The sequence below is a fragment of the Lactuca virosa genome, chromosome 4 (assembly GCF_052849685.1).
Source record: "Lactuca virosa cultivar CGN04683 chromosome 4, Lactuca_virosa_CGN04683_v6, whole genome shotgun sequence".
Lineage (NCBI taxonomy): Eukaryota > Viridiplantae > Streptophyta > Magnoliopsida > Asterales > Asteraceae > Lactuca > Lactuca virosa.
The window spans coordinates 181,558,971-181,575,986 of record NC_136429.1 but is presented as its reverse complement, the minus strand read 5'-3'; the positions used below and the strand labels follow the sequence as shown (position 1 = coordinate 181,575,986).

Genomic DNA, 17,016 nt, shown 5'->3' with positions numbered 1-17,016 from the left:
TGGACACCTAATTTTGGTGCGGAAAATATATAACTCATTTAGATTATTTTTTGTGGATTCTAAGATCATCAAACTTTTATTTAGTGTTTCAATTATTTAAAAAAGTATTTTGATGTTGCCTTGTTCGATATTATTATCTTTTAAAGACATTGACGCAATACCTTTTTTATTCCTTAATACTATTCTCCTTTATTTGTAAAATTAATTTTTTTTTATCTCTATGTTAATTTGTTGAATCTGGTGCTATAAATATGTGAATTAAAAAGAAAATGAAAAAAGTTTGAGATTTAAAAAGATATTTTAATATCATGAAAATGATAGTATTGTTTGGACCACGTCGAACCCATTTCAGAACAAGTTTCGAACCTTAAAACCTAAAATCACTTTTATTAAATGAAACAGCTCAACTACTAAGCTCCGTTAAGCTCTATATTCTAATATGACGATGTGGAAATAAATATACAACTCATTTAGATTGTTCTTTTTTTTTTTTGGGGGGGATTTTAAGATCATCAAACTTTTATTTATTGTTTGAATCATTTAAAAAGGTATTTTGATGTTGCCTTTTGCTGGATATTATTATATTTTAAAGACATTAACATTGTACCCTTCTTATTCCTTAATACTATTCTCCTTTATTTGTAAATTAATATTTTTTAGCTCTATGTTAATTTTATGAATCGTGTGCTATACATATGTCCGAATTTCTTTTTTTTTTAAACAAAGAAACCTTTTTTTTTTTTTGGAGATTTAAATAAATATTTTAATATCATGAAATGGCAAATTTCACTTTTTGGACGGTCCACGTCGAACCGGTCCCGAAACAAGTTTTTAAACGTTAAACTTGAACCTCTTTTATTAAGGCTCCATCACAGGACCATGTTATAATATGATTTGTAATAGAATAAAGACAAAGTAGAAATTAAAAGAAGAAATGAAGATATATTATATGATGTGAAAAACATATATAAACGAATAACCTCATCGTACATTTTTTCGTTTATCATTTACTTATTCACTCGATTTCACATGATTGTTTTCTAAATTTTAATTATTAGCATAATGTCATCCATTTTCTTTGTTTGTTTTGAAGCTGCTTTGAGAGACATCACGAACAATTTCATTCCATTTCAGCGTAAGCTAAATTAATTTACTTTTCTTAAGTTCTATTCTAATGAACATGGTTTTAAAGTACACAATTGGTCCACCAAACAAACATGTGGTGTGATTGGTGAACTATAATATTCCACAAACTATACTAAACTATATTTTAATATTTTATTAAATCATAGCTTGTCACTTTTTCTATATGATACTTGTCATGCCACCCATATATATTACAAAAGCATTCTTTCTCCTATCACACATGATTACAGCGACAAAAGTTAAAAACTCAACTTTATTTCGTATGCAACACATCCTTATATTTTTTTTTCACATATTCATTTAAGTAAAACATATAGTTTCACCAAATACCAACCAACACAGTTTATGTTGAAGTTGAAATAGAATGGTAGCCATCTTCACTTTGCCTTTGTCTCCTATAAGAAACAACAACAGCTGCAAAAATTGCAAATCCAAACACAGCTACACCCCAAAAGAAGATTGGTACTACCGAATCTTGATTAATCTGAAAACCACACCCAAGATAGCAACATACTTACATTATTTACCATGTATAGTAACATACTTAAAGGGCTTTTTTGGGATTTAGAAAATCTTACTTGAACTGAAGCATCCAAAGTAGAAGAAGACTCAGCAACAAGAATATAAAAGAGTCCCATAACTCCCGTATGGCTCTTTTCACTGCTGTAATTAGACTCCAAAGTTAAAACTTCATCTTTGGTTATCTTTATAGACCCTGGTTTAGGGTAACATGTGGTCATTCCTACGATATATCCAGCTTCATTTCCTGCTTCATTTCCTTCCCCATATATAGCTCTAGATGAGCAAATCACACGTCCATCCTGAATAAAGTTCATAAATTTTCATCTTTTTACACAAATCCAGATTAAAAAAAATAAACAACACCCAACTCCAAAAAGTTGAAATATTCACCTCTCCATATAAAGCAGAACCTATTCCACCACTATGCAGATGTGCAGAACCATAGACAACATCACCAGAAATTGGGAAATTCACTTTTGATCTTCTGGTGCTGGTGAAGTCATTAGTTGTAATTCCATTTTCATTTTTTTCAACATTAAACTCAATCTGTAAGATTCAAAATTTTAGTAAAAAGGTGTAACGTTTTGGAGAAATTTTATGTATAAAGATGAAGGGTTGAATTAAGTTACGACTTACCAAGCAATCATGGATTCCAGTGTTCTCCCAAGTATCAGTGACATCAAAGATATAGATATTAACAGGTATTATGGAGTCACTCCAATCAACCCACTCAACAGTGTACTTTAGGTAAAGGTTTCTTTTCACACTTTGAACCCCGTTTTTCACTTTGCATTGTGTTCCATCATAGCAACAGAATAAACCTCCCACATAATCTGGTTTCAAAGGTCGACCATATTCATCCTTTGTCACATTATACAAGTTACATCTGCATTCAGTACATCCCATTGCATCAACTGCACCTCGAGTGTCAATTGCATGGACATTGAACAACCATTTCTCTTCATATCCATTGGGAACTTGAAGTGGATTACCCACTTCGATTCCATAAGTATCAGGAACATGTGTATCTGTCTTTCGTGTTTCAGATCCCAAACCAAAAAATTGGGTAAGACCTTTACTGCATACTCCAGCATTCCTAGCAATAACGAAATCTGATTGGTGGAATCCCAGATTACCATTATATTTTGCTTCTTTTATACCCTTACGTTGGTAGTATCTTACTGCAACCCAATGGTGGAGATAAGTTTCTTGAAGGGAAACAGGATTCCCTTCTTCATCAACAACTTCGGCATTGAAACTCTTTATAGCAATATGACCTTTTGGGAACTCGATATCGTAGTAGAATTTGTTTGAAACGGATCCCGGATGTTGAGTTATTTTAGGTGATAAATACACCTTTGATTTAACCCCGTTTTCAAGTGTTACACGACCTACTGATTGTAGAGCGCATATTGACAATAAAGATAGAGCTAAAACGAACAGAAGACCTTGAGTACCAGCTAACATCGTTCTGAAAAAGAAATTGGGAAACTTTTTGATAATGAATTCAAATAACATCATTTAAGATTTCATATGTTTGCTACGAAGATTGATTTGGTTCTATAATATATATATAAACATCCAAGAATCATTTTGATAAGCAGTAGCGGTGCGGATTCTACAAAGTAATAGTCAGCGGTGGACTCGATTTTGTGAAGTTCACATGATCAAAAGATTAAGCAAGAATACTGAATACCCACAAATATTTTTGATTAAAGAACCCTTCAAACTAACAAAATTGTGCAGAAAATTGTGAAGAAGGAAAGAAAAGAAATTCATACCCAAGAATAGTAGTCAATGAAAGCCTCTAAACTTTACGACCTGACGACAACCTTCTGGAGATTACAGAGACGAAGGAGTGGCTCGTAACTGTCGGGTTTATAAGAAACGAGAGGATGATGGCAGCGCTTACGCCACTGGTGTGAATGTTTGATTTCTATTTGATAGGATAGGGAGGGTAGTCGACGACGAAACAAGACAAAGAAATTAACTGAAAATGGAACGTGGCTTTGAAGTGGGGGTGGGGAGAAGATAATAGCCAAACAAATTGTAGATCTTTGTGTTTGTTCGTTTCTGAATTGATTCGTGTAATTAAATCGTGTGTAATTTTAACACCACCAAGATTAGATAGGGGTGGTAGTGGGTGCCGTTTATGTATCAAAGAACGAACAAAAATAAGATTTCTTTATTTATTTGAATAAATAAATTAATCTATGTCATTCAAATTCAAATTAATTTATTTATTTGTTTTCTTCTTCCCATATCCTTTTTTCTTTATTTTGTTTAAACTCCATTTGAAGTTTATTGTCTATATGAGTCAATCCAACCGTTTTTGGTATTCAGAAATGATGAATAATTGTGTCAATGTTGTACATTACAGGGAAAAGAAATGTGTTCTTAATTTGATGGTTAATGCGCTGAAACTGTGTTGTCAATTTAAGTGAAAGTTGTATATTTAAAGATAAAATAAAAGTTTTGTAAATTTTGATATTTTTGAATTGTGTTATGAACATAAATGTGTTTGAAGTGTGTTTTTGAAAGAAAAAATGAGATAAATGTGTTTGAATGGTGTTATGAACGTAAATGTGTTTGAAGTGTGTTTTTAAAAGAAAGAATGAGATTAAATATTAAATTTTAATGGGTTATGTTCTTATAGATGAAATAATACAAGACATAACAGAAATATATATATATATATATATATATATATATATATATATATATATATATATAGAGGTATGTTCAAATGTTTCTAGCAACTATTGTGTGTCTAAATGTATCAATGAGAATTCAAAAAATAATAAATAATTAAATAAATCATTAAAGGGTATTTTGGACTTTTTGTAATTTTAATTAAGGAAATCATTTAATTGAAATATTGCAATTAAGGAAATTAAGTTTTGATTTCTTTTTCTTTGACTATTTAGGCGTCGACCGCCTCAAATCTCTCGACTCGCACCTTCAGATCACAAAGAAGGCCGGAGAAAACGAAGCTCACAGGCGGCCATCATCGACCTTGTAGACAGATGCAGGTGAGTCTTCCAACCACCGTCTCCGATCAATACCATCACCCACCACCAAGCTACCATCGCCCCCATCGACCTTATACTGTTTGACTTTTTCTAGGTTTTCCGATTCAGATTTACAGAGAGAAAATGGTGAGAGCGCCATGCTGCGAGAAGACAGGATTGAAGCGAGGACCATGGGCACAGGAAAAAGACGACCTTCTGATCGATTACATCAACAAAAACGGCCATGGAAGCTGGTGATCTCTCCCAAAACTCGCTGGTACGTATCTCGATCTTCGTTTTTTCTATCTTCTCGATCGGAGTTCATACCATTTCTTTTTGTTGTTGATTTGTTGCGGATTTGATGTCCACCATGAAATCAACGCGATAAAGTTTAGGAAAATCTAGTACGATTTTGATTCATAGTTAATGTGTTTCACACCAATTGCTCAGTTTGACTTTATATTCTTGGAATTTTGCACTGTAATTCACAAATTAGATGCTGATCTTAAATGTGTTTCACACCAATTGCTCAGTTTGTAGTGGGACTGCTTCAGGGTAACCCCAGTAAACTAAATTCGAAAGTTTTGATATGTTTGACTTTGTTCTACTTCTTGTTACTTTTGGCTTCTTCATATTTGTCGGTTTTTGCTACTGAGTTAATTTGACTGGACTCTAATATATAATGGGTTTAACCAAAAATTGGGATTGGAAGTTGGAACTGTGTAAAATCTACTCAATTTGAAGTGGAATCACTTAAGGGTAAAAGCTCAAATCTTGAATTCTTGTAGTTCAAGAATGCTGATTTCTCTATTTCCATTGGTATTTACTTTTGTTGGTCTGTGGTTTTCTGTTTGTACTTTTTGCTTTACCAAATGAATGTTAACCTGAAAATTCTAATGAGGGCAATATTCTTTTAGAATAAAGAGGGCTTTAGTTTGAAGAAGGCTACTATTCTTTCAGAATGAAGAAGGAAAATATTCTTTACATGTAATCCTACAAATTGATCAGACCTAGACAACCAAAAAAGGCAGGGAAGCTTTAATTTTAGTCTTTTACAAAGATTGTTCTTTAAGAATGAACTCGAATTTTATTCTTTATTTTTTTTTTCATATCAGAATGCAAACACAAGTGTATCACTACAAATTCCTTGGCAATAGAAATTGCTTGAAGACCTGATGGGAAAGGATTGAAGAATGAATTAAAGAATGACCACACTTATTGTTTAAGAATGTTGTTATTTTTTAAGAATTATACTTGTTATTCTTTTAGAATGTTTGTTATTATTCAATGAATCACAATCATATAATGTAATTATTTGGTATATTATTAGTTCAAGAATCGATTTTGTGTATTCTTTCAGAATGTATTTACTACTTTATAGTTGACATTCTGTCATTCTGACAGAATAAAATCGAAAAATATATTTATTAGTTTATGGTTAAAATTCTATCATTCTGACAGAATAAAATCGGATTTTTAATTTTAAATTAATTTAAAATATTAAGATTTTTAAAAATATAGGAATTAATTATCCCTAAAAATCCGAAAATTTCCTTTTTGAATATAGGTTAATTGACTAAAATGCCCTTATGCTCAAATTTGTGTGATTATATGGTACATGTTATCATATTCTACTATCATAGACCATCAGATCATGACATTTGATTATATTCCATCCAATGGTCCAGATCTGTGTATTTTGGCACACAGTAGTTACTAAAAACAAAATAACCTAACCCTATATATATATATATATATATATATATATATATATATATATATATATATATATATAAAAGAACAATAAGTTTTGCAATAAAAGAGTTATTTTTTATGGTTATTCTTCACACTAATGATCAAGAATTGTGTTGCGATAAAAAAAACGAAAAAACAAAACAATAAGTTGACTATATTATTGGTTGGTGTAAATTAATTCAAATGATGCTTATTAAAATACCCTATAACATTCTTATCTTTTTTTAAGAATCGTGGTTTGAAAAGTTTCCATATATATAAGATATTTTAAAAATCATAGATTTACAAGGTCATAAAAAGATATTCCTTATTTTAAACTCTTTTGAATTCAATTTCTTCTATTTATTTATTTATTTGTGTGTAAATGGTGTCGTGAATTACATTTGTAAATTCATGTTGAAGGTAATATCATTTATTATGATTTGATTCAATTCTTTTTTTCCCTAAAAGATATTATAATTAAATACAATACAAACAACAATTATTACTTTGAGCCAAATAAACGAATAGTTTTTAACACTTTTATGAAAATTGGCTACCATCATTTGAATTTCATTCTTGGATAAAAAAAACATTAATATTTGTTTTTCAATTATTGTGTTATTGTAATTTAATTCATATAAATGCTATTAATTTTTTTGAATACAAAACAATAGATGTACATAATTTAATTTGTAATAACTCATTTTAAGATTTTTGGTATATTATTTAGTTAAAAAAGTTAGAAGATTCTATTAGTCATTTAATTTACTAAACACAATTTTAATATTTTAATCATACTTTTTTAAGTCTTATAAGTATCAATTAAGTGTGATGAATGAAAAAACCTGGTTTCTTTTTAAATAACATTTAATTGGAATTTGAAAAGTTGGAATATTAAAATAGAATTTCAATGCAATCATTAATTTTTTATTATATCAATCTGGTTAAAAATATATATTTTAATTGCTCTTACCAATACTCACTTAAATAATCACCATTTATATAATAACTTATATATTTATACAAAATTCCGTATATAAATAATACACACAGAATACAGACGCACATAATTAATTTTTTAAACTTGTGCAACGCACGGGTATTTGCCAAGTTATTAGTAAAGACAAAGATACGTCTTTACTTTTTTTTATTGTGCTCATTTTTTAAAACAATTCATTAAGATTTTTGTATCATAGTTTGTAAACTAAGATATTATTTAGACATAGGGGCTGTATAGTAGCCTCTTAATTGAAAATTTAAGGGACATACTCTTACTTTTCTAGATTAAAAAAACATTTTTTTAGAACGGCGGGTTAATATATGTTTGGGATAGAACTCAGGACCTCCTTGTTAGTAACTTATCATTAGTTTTTCAGAGGTGAAGGCATGTCCGAATTGAAATTTTTTTTCTACATATTTTTTTGACGAACAAAATAAATGAATCACTAGATGATTCATTTGTAAGATGATTCACAAGAAAAAATTCCCAAAAAAATATCTTTATGATTCATTTTTAAGTAAATTAAGAAAAAATTCATTTTTATGACAATTTTAGTGAATAACAACAAAATCATTGTATAAATGAATCATCGAGATGTTTTTTTGAGAATTTTTTCTTGTGAATCATCTTACAAATGAATCATCTAATGATTCATTTTGTTTGTTCGTCAAAAAAATATGTAGAAAAAAAACTTCTTACCTTCCTACCAAAAATCTCCTTCTTATTTGATCTTGACTCTCTCTCTCTCTCTCTCTCTCTCTCTCTCTCTATATATATATATATATATATATATATATATATATATATATATATATATATATATATATATATATATGAATGTCCCAATATCGCCCTAAAATATTTTCCCTTTTCTCTTTCCCCTTCACACGACATTGGCCATGTCTCCCTCCCACCGTCTCTCCGATCTACAACCATCCGCCACCAACCGGTCATCGCCTCCGCTAGCAACGTTGCCCTTGCCAGCGACGTCGCCTTCGTCAACAACGTCATCAATGATTTTTTCACCTTTTCTTATGCCTGCTCCACCACCCCTCTAACACACATCATATTCAGGTAAACAAAAAATCAAACCAACATTTAACGATTTATTAGAGAATTTGGAGGGGATTCTCATGCACGTTATTCATATGCCATTGATATTATATGTATTCATTTTGTCTCTCAAATCGAACCCACATGAACTAAAAATCGTACCCTTAAAACATCTTTGTGAATTTTTTTGTTCTTTTTGGTTGTCTTTGTTTGGATTATTGGTTTGATTAGAAGCTTACAAATTGCTTGTGGAATCTATGTTGAGTCATGAAACTTCATATACATTATTGGTTTGATTAGAATTGAAACTTCAAATGGATTATTGGTTTGATTAAAATCAATGTTGGTCTTGAAACTTGGTTTTAAAAATACGGTTACCATAGAGTGTGGTTTTATGTGATTATTTAATTTTATGTAAGCATAAACTTTTATACTTGAAAGAAACCAAATTCTTGAGAAGCCTTCAAGATTGGTTTAATTGGTTGAATATGTATTCCAAGGTCTATGACAAGAAAGGAATCCATATGAACACATATGTGTTACATACATATACACACAATTTTCTAATCCTCTCTTTATCCATTGTATTCTAATTTGTTTTAGTTTTATGATGATCAATTAAATTTTGAAGTCAATGAAAATACCTCCATTAATGATTGTATAATTTTCCATTGAACCTATTTGTTTCCTTGTTGAATTTGGATTTGCAGGTTGAAATGTTAGAAAAATAATAGAGGGGCTATTGAAGGGCATGTTTGATGTAATGATGGAGAAAGAGTATGGATGTATTTGTTTAGCTTGAAAGTCCACTTGTTGTTTTTCCCTGATCACTTTTTTTCTAATAGATTTACTAATCACAACAAGGTATTTTGTATGTTTTCATGGATTTGAAATTATTTATGTTTGATTTGGATTTGTGTTTAATTTGGATTTTGTATGGTGCTAATTGCAAGAAATAGCAATGTATTTTTATTGATTTTTCTATTATAGCATCATACTTTCACCTTTTTCTATTAGAGCATTGTATTTTATAAACATAAACATTAAATTCAGCAAAAAAAATACAAAGGGTAAAATTAACATTTTTAAAATTAAGCATAGCAAACATGTTAAAAATTCAGATCTTAAAAATTCAGACTCTTTTAGAAATTCATAACTCTTCATATTTTAGATCTTAAAAATTCATATCCTACTAAACAACCCCTTAATCATTGTTATTTATTTAAATTGTTTTATTAAACTAGGTTACAACCCGTGGAAACCACGGGTAAAAAATTTAGAAAAAAAATTATATTATTAATAAGAGTTAAGTTTGTTTAGCAATTGTTGTATTGATTATTTAAATTTAAAATTAATATTAATATAACTTTGTAAAAAAGATTATAAATTTGAATATATGTTAAAGAGAAACACAATTAATCCATGCAAAGGTAAATATGAAGATAACTAAAATAAATCTTTCAATATGTGAATGCTTTATGAAGTGTGAGGGGAAATCATTATTTTTTGATTTGAGTGAGCAATCAAGAAACACCATGTGGCATCTATTAAAGCCTGCAAATAAAATATTGAAACAAATTAAATATTATGGATTACAATGCTTTATAAAAAATAAAAAATAAAAAAAAATGAAAAAAAAAAGAAAAAAACACATTTGTTTGAATTTAAAAACTACAAAGCATTTATAAATTTCTAAAAACTTCCTTATACACAACATTGGAAGTTTTGTTTGTAAGTCTACCATCCTTATCTAAAATTAACAATTTCAATCCTTCTCTACTTTGAACTCTAGATAAGGCAACATACAACTGTCCATGTGAAAAAACAGGATCTTTGAGATACAGACCAACCTTTGATAACGACTGCCCCTGACTTTTATTAATTGTCATTGCAAAACATACAGCCAATGGAAATTGTCTTCTTTGAATTTGAAGGGAATTTTTTTTTCAGATGGACTTAAAGACATCCTTGGAATAAAGGTTTTATTTCCAATATTAGTTCCAGATATGATAATTGCCTCAATAACACGTTTGCCCAGAGATTTCACTTGTAGTCTAGTGCCGTTACATAAGCCATTTTTCTGATCAATGTTTCTTAGTAACATAACTGGAACACCGACCTTTAAAATTAACTTGTGATTTGGCAAACCTGATACTTTAAGACCATTTAAAATATCTGGGGAGTATAAATTGGGATCAAACTGATCATGAACAAACTCTGATTGGCAAAGACTATCTGAACTTAAATATTCTACTTCATCTCCGGGAAACAATGCTAACAAACGATCATTGATTTGTTGGACAACTTCATTTTTCGGAGCTAGTATAGCTCTTTCTTGAAAATAACTCGTAACGTTGAATTTTTCCAAGATTGAAGGATATACAAACTCAATTAATGAACCTATAGGATCATGTGGATCATTAATGAGAATATCATCCGGAACATCAATAATCGCTTCACCATCATTCGAACCACCAACTTTTCCTTCTCCTATATCCAAAAGCCAGTTTGCAAAATTATGTATTTTTCGAATATCAGATGGATCCCTTCCAACGGTTAGTCTCATGTTTATTGTTAATCTATGGACTTTGCATTGTTGCCATATATATGAAGAACTTAAAGAAGCATTAACGATATTTTGTCTACTACCTCCTTGAACAACAGGTAGAATCTGTCTGAAATCTCCTCCAAAAACAATCGCTTTCCCTCCAAATGGAATTTTTGAGTTGCTAGACTTATCGAACTTACATACATCTTTCAGAGCTCGATCTAAAGCTTCAAATGCATGCTTGTGGACCATAGGTGCTTCATCCTAAATAATCAATGAGCTTTTTCTTACTAATCTGTCGAGTTCGCTATCAGGCGGTATCTTACAAACAGAATCCTCCGTAAGATTCAACGGAATTATAAACCGAGAGTGTGCTGTCCTTCCTCCAGGCAATAATAACGATGCAATACCACTTGAAGCAACATTTAAAACTATATCACCATTACATCTAATTGCTGCAGATATTGTCTTCCAAAGAAATGTTTTGCCCGTTCCACCATATCCATACACAAAAAACACACCTCCTTTGTTCTCATTGACTGTATTCATTATATCAAGAAAAATATTGCGTTGCTCGTTTGTTAATGCATCAAACATACGATCAAACTCTTTCTTTAAAATCGGTATGTCATAGTCTAGCTCCTCCATGATAAGGCGATTTGTTGAAGAAGAAACTGTATCAGAATCAGGGTAAGGCATTTGTTTATAATTTTTAAGACTGGTGTTGTTACGAAGTAAAATCTGTTCGATCTCGAACAAAGTAAGGTTTTTAAGTTGATCCTCATTGAGTGATAAACCTGTAAAAAATGAACAATATCTCAAAAAGAATATAATATTAAACAGTTTATAATGGTAATAAAAAATTTATGCATATTGAAAATATATAATATCAATTTTTACAAATAATAATAGAAAATTATAATACCTGGAGACTTTAATCTACGTTATTGGTTGTAAAGAATACCATCCGACAAGTGTTGCCATGTATTTTCCCAAACAAACTCTGGTCTACCCAAACTGTTAGACATTAACATCGTAGCAAATAAGAAACGCAGATAAAAACCAGTTCCTGAATGACTTGCTTCCTTAATTGCATTGACGTATTCTTTGTCGTCATCTAAGAGGCCCAAAGCATAACATGCATCTCGAAAAGTAGGAAATTCTTCACCATTTACCGTACGAATTTCTTCAAATGATTTTGGACCTTTCACTTTATTTAAAAGAATCCGTAAGAAGTATATTTCGCCGAGTTTAGGTGAAACAGAGTGAATCCTTCCTATTGAACGTCCAATTTTCCTTGGCTTCCACAACCTATCATCAGGTTTCCAAACAAACTTTGTAGGAAATTCAACATATGTAAGTTTCCGTGCATCTTTATTAATTTTATTACATTCCATCCAAGATGTGAACATTGAAGCAACAACTGAAGGTTGTTCAAGAACATTGTCAATATCATCGTCTGCAGCATATATGACTTGTTGTTGATCAGGAAGATGAAAAGGTAGTCGCATCACAGAAGGATATCGGTAATGAACATCATATTTAAATATTCTCCATGATGCTTCACATGCAGATATATATCTACAATCATAATAATCATTTATTTCATCCACAACCTTTTCTTGATGAGAATCAGTGTTGATGTCAACAACAATTGTAGCTCTATCTGGACCTTTGTTTATATATTTAAACAAATACTTTATGGAAGATCCCTGATTGCACCATTCAACATTAATGTGTGCCTGATATCTTTTCAACAGATATTTGTTATATGGAACAACATTTCTGTTGTCTAACTTGACACCTGATTTTTCGACAAAATATCCTTTGTTTCTTCTCATATATAAGGGGTAACCGTTGACATCAACTGAAGAATGATTACAGAATTGCTTGGGAAAATTTTTCGAACATTGCTTGTCAACCATGCATGGGCAATTCATATTTTCAGCTCCACAAGGACCTTGTATCATGAATTCACTTACAAGTGAATACAACTCTGGATCTTCATTGATATTTGGAATCTCAGCGGAAATAATCGGATCAATATATTCAACAGTAGGCCGCTTTGAGTCAGCATGCATAAATAGACAAATATGACTATGTGGCAAACCTCTTTTTTGAAATTCAATTGTATAGACCACTGCAAAATTAATTTTACAAATAAGATATGATTTGTACTGGATGAAATATATTTGCAAATAATAAAAAATGTTAAGAAACGAAAAAATCATTATAAAAAAAATTTGTATTAAACAACTTTTAATACCTGCTTGAACGATGCCAAAAATTTTATTTTCCCGTATGTCTTTAATAAAAGCATCGAGCTTTATTTTGAATAACCTACATAAGATATCAGGTCTATCTTCTGGATGCAGTGAAGTGTTATGAAGAAACCTTTTAACTTCAGGCCATTTTGGATTACATGTAAAGGTTATAAAGAAATCAGGATATCCAAACCATTTACATAAGGACATGGCGTCAAGGTAGTTTTGCATCATATAACGTGCACCGCCAGTGAATGATGAAGGTAAGATAACACGTTGTCCGACGTTGGATATATCTTTATTCCCGAGGTCTTGTTGATTACGTAAATTCTCATAAGACTCGCATCTAAGAATTTGTTGTTTGCTCCTTATGAAATGTAATCTCTCGCTTTCGATCATAGTATAAGCATCTACCAAAAACTGTTGGAACAACCTTTTTGAATTAAGAATTAGTGAAAAATATTGATCCCTGTCCTGTATTCTATAAGAAAAAAATTCTCTCATTGTACAGTTGGGCCGCTTGCTGTTGCTTGAAGGTGTAATACCTCGATGTGGTATGTCAACCCTGTAACCATCATCACCATATGGAAACAGTAGTGGATACTGAAGAGGAAGGTATGATGGATGTAATTCACTAATACGCCGTAGAGAACCAGATGAAGTTTGAACAACAATATCTCTATTATCAATTGAATCACCAATATCTCCAACAATTAAAGCGGCAACCTCAGAAGCAGATGGTAGGTTGTATGTCCTTCCATCTTGGTCCCTTCTTCCAATAATTCTCAATTTGATATTAACATGAGGGTTTTCATGAAAACAATCTCTAACCATTCTATAAGACTGAACCAAGACATTATTTGAATCTAACATCAACTTCAAATCTTGTATAATATCATTATCAAGAACATAAGAATTTGATGTAGATCGTTGATTTTCTCCACTGCAAGTAAGATGAACATATAAACATAAGATAAATAAATAAAGTAATGCTGATGAATAAGATATCTATTAATGTGATAATTGTGAAAAGTGTACCCAAAACATGTTCGTCTATTTGCGATCTCATTATCAGTATCGTATATGTACAACTGAGAGAATTTTGGTTTAAATCCCTGTTCCGGTAAAAGGCTTCCGATACTATGATAATTTTAACCGCTAAGTCGAAAAATGTATGGAGCATTTCCTTTATTGATTGAGGAATCAATCTTGCCACCCATTGACGTAAAAGAAAACATAGAATTGTAAGAACGAATGTTCTTCATGAACTGTTTGCTTTTAGAATCTCCAGATCTAAAAAGATTTTCATAACTTGGAGGTGCATTCTTTAACTCCGGTAGTTCAACTTTTCCATAAGCACAACATAGAGAATAATTTTCATTCTCATTTTTTTTACATCTGACAGCTTCATCTTTCCATAATTTTGCAAAACATGTTTGGCATACGACAATCTGATCACCATGATCCAAATAATCTGTCAATTAATGTTGACAAAAAAAGTTATTCATGTAAGGTTTTATAATTGAAAATGATTGAATGAAGTAATTTTAATATTATATTTATAAATAAATTACCTTTTGATATACCTTCGTATATGTTTTGATTATTTTGGCAATCGTTGTTGTGTTGAACGGATCTCAGACCAATTATTGGAATAGGAGATACATTTGCCCTTTTTTTCTTACTTTTATGATTTAGGTTAGGTAACATGACTGAAGATGATCTTGATGTTATTCTAGATGATTTGTTTGATGTGTCACCATTCGAAAATACAACGTATTGTCTAATATTTGGTAACGGTGATTGAAAACTGTTATTGGAAATATCCATCGTTGCGGAAAAGAAGATTGAATATATGCATTGTTAAATATGATAGAATAATAATAATAATATAATAATATATATTATAAAAGCCAAAGGTAAAATAAATGAGTTACCATTGGAAATGTTAGATAACGGAGTTCTAACATTTAAAAGTGAATGAGGAGTTTGTAACATTGATTGTTTTGACATATCTGCAGTTGATTTAGATGCGTATATGTTATTATTTTGATGTACAACTCCTTTGAATTTGTGTGAAAAAAAAATAAATGTTTATGAGAAATGCATGAATATTTAATAATTTGTTTAATTTCATTTAAATATGAATATTGATAAAGAGATGATATAATAAAACGATGAAGTAATAAGTTTTATTTTATATATTAAAAGGAAACATAAAAAGTTTAAAAGCAATAAAGTATGTTACCGTTTGAATCCAATCTGATGTTTGGTAACGGTGTTTGAAAACTGTTATTGGAAATATCTATGACTGGGAAAAGAAGATTGAAGGTATACATTATTAAATATGATACAATAACATATATTATAAAATAAAATCGTAAGATATATGAGTTACCATTGGAGATGTTAGATAACGGAGTTCTAACATTTAAATGTGAAGGAGAAGTTTGTAACATTGGTTGTTTTGACATATACACACTTGCTGTAGATGTGGATACATTTTTATTTCGATGGACAACTCCTTTGAATTTGTCTGTAAAAAAATTATGTTATAAGAAATGGATAAATTATAATTAATATTGTAATTTTTTAAACAGCGTATGAATATTTAAAGGACTTCCGAATTATTCTATATTATATAAAAATTAAAAATTGAGGATGTAAAAATTATTATTTTAAATATTTAAAGGATATAAAAAAAGTGTAAAACAATGAAGTATGTTACCGTTTGAATCCAATCTGATGTTTGGTAACGATGATTGATGACTGTTATTGGAAATATCCATGACTGGGAAATGAAGATTGAAGGTATACATTATTAAATATGATACAATAACAATATATATTATAAAATAAAATGGTAATGTAAATGAGTTACCATTGGAAATGCTAGATAACGGAGTTCTAACATTTAAATGTGAAGGAGGATTTTGTAACATTGATTTTTTTGACATTTTTGCATTTGATGTAGATGCGGATACGTTTTTACTTCGTTGGACAACTCTTTTGAGTTTGTCTGGAAATTAAAGAGATGTTATAAGAAATAGATAAATTTGAAACAATAATTTAATTTTTTAAATAATATATGAATATTAATATTGATAAATCCTTATTATAAAATAAAAGCATGTCAGAATTTTTTTTACATATTTAAAGTATAGTAAAAAGTGTAAAAGAAATTAATTAGGTTACCGTTTCCCTTCATTTTTAAAAGATTTAATGTCGATGAAGTTGTATGGATTCATTCGGTCATACCTTTTTTTTTATTGTCCAAGTATAACTTTCTTATTCTTCTTTTTTCTCTAGCCTGAACATGATAGATATTCCTATTTGAATTTGCATAAGGGTTGATAAAATAAGTCGTAAAATATTTAATGAAGAGATTAAAATTAAAAACATTCATAAAAAAAGTCGTAAAATATTTAATGATCGTACCATTAGCACCTGGGTTACTCTCATTTGTAGAAGATGAAATTCGACCGACTGATGTAGTGTACATAGGTATTTGTTTTGTATTATCCAGATAAAAATTATTTATTTTTATCTTCTTATTAGTCTTAAAAACATCCATTTTAATGGTTAGTATCTGAAACATAAGAAAATTTATAAGTTTATATTCAAAAAAAGTATATAAAATATTATTTCTTCTTAAATAAAACTTAAATATATGATGAAAATAAAGTATATTCAAACAAAGCAAATAAAACAAAAAGACAAATATAATAATAAGAA

General features: G+C 29.8%; 2 protein-coding genes, 1 long non-coding RNA gene and 1 pseudogene across 3 annotated transcripts; 1 reads left to right on the top strand and 3 right to left on the bottom strand.

The window, feature by feature from the left end:
* Window positions 1–1,254: 1,254 nt before the first annotated feature.
* On the bottom strand, window positions 1,255–3,752 carry LOC145107785 (uncharacterized). Its single transcript, XM_079044736.1, has 5 exons — window positions 3,450–3,752; window positions 2,305–3,139; window positions 2,059–2,214; window positions 1,725–1,967; window positions 1,255–1,630 (listed from the first exon to the last, which is right to left on the bottom strand). The coding sequence occupies exons 2-5, from the start codon at window positions 3,133–3,135 to the stop codon at window positions 1,490–1,492; spliced, it is 1,371 nt and encodes a 456-aa protein (XP_078900862.1). The 5' UTR covers window positions 3,136–3,139; window positions 3,450–3,752; the 3' UTR covers window positions 1,255–1,489.
* An 831-nt stretch (window positions 3,753–4,583) lies between these two features.
* Window positions 4,584–6,030, top strand: LOC145107786 (uncharacterized). Its single transcript, XR_013707968.1, has 4 exons — window positions 4,584–4,700; window positions 4,795–4,956; window positions 5,597–5,706; window positions 5,795–6,030. It is a non-coding gene; the product is annotated as an uncharacterized LOC145107786 (long non-coding RNA).
* Window positions 6,031–8,299: 2,269 nt separating this feature from the next.
* On the bottom strand, window positions 8,300–11,269 carry LOC145105411 (uncharacterized; annotated as a pseudogene).
* Window positions 11,270–11,281: 12 nt separating this feature from the next.
* Window positions 11,282–15,111, bottom strand: LOC145105410 (uncharacterized). Its single transcript, XM_079042524.1, has 6 exons — window positions 14,856–15,111; window positions 14,518–14,755; window positions 14,320–14,421; window positions 13,284–14,224; window positions 11,982–13,157; window positions 11,282–11,814 (listed from the first exon to the last, which is right to left on the bottom strand). The coding sequence occupies exons 1-6, from the start codon at window positions 15,109–15,111 to the stop codon at window positions 11,282–11,284; spliced, it is 3,246 nt and encodes a 1,081-aa protein (XP_078898650.1).
* Between the last annotated feature and the right edge of the window lie 1,905 nt (window positions 15,112–17,016).

Coding starts and splice junctions, on each gene's coding strand:
- LOC145107785 (XM_079044736.1), bottom strand. CDS start 3,135: ATGTTAGCTGGTACTCAAGGTCTTCTGTTCGTTTTAGCTCTATCTTTA. Junction 2,215..2,304: donor CTGGAATCCATGATTGCTTG/GTAAGTCGTAAC, acceptor TGAATCTTACAG/ATTGAGTTTAATGTTGAAAA. Junction 1,631..1,724: donor CTTTGGATGCTTCAGTTCAA/GTAAGATTTTCT, acceptor TGTGGTTTTCAG/ATTAATCAAGATTCGGTAGT.
- LOC145105410 (XM_079042524.1), bottom strand. CDS start 15,111: ATGGATATTTCCAATAACAGTTTTCAATCACCGTTACCAAATATTAGA. Junction 14,422..14,517: donor ATTCGTTCTTACAATTCTAT/GTTTTCTTTTAC, acceptor AAATTATCATAG/TATCGGAAGCCTTTTACCGG. Junction 11,815..11,981: donor ATGGCAACACTTGTCGGATG/GTATTCTTTACA, acceptor CATTTTTTACAG/GTTTATCACTCAATGAGGAT.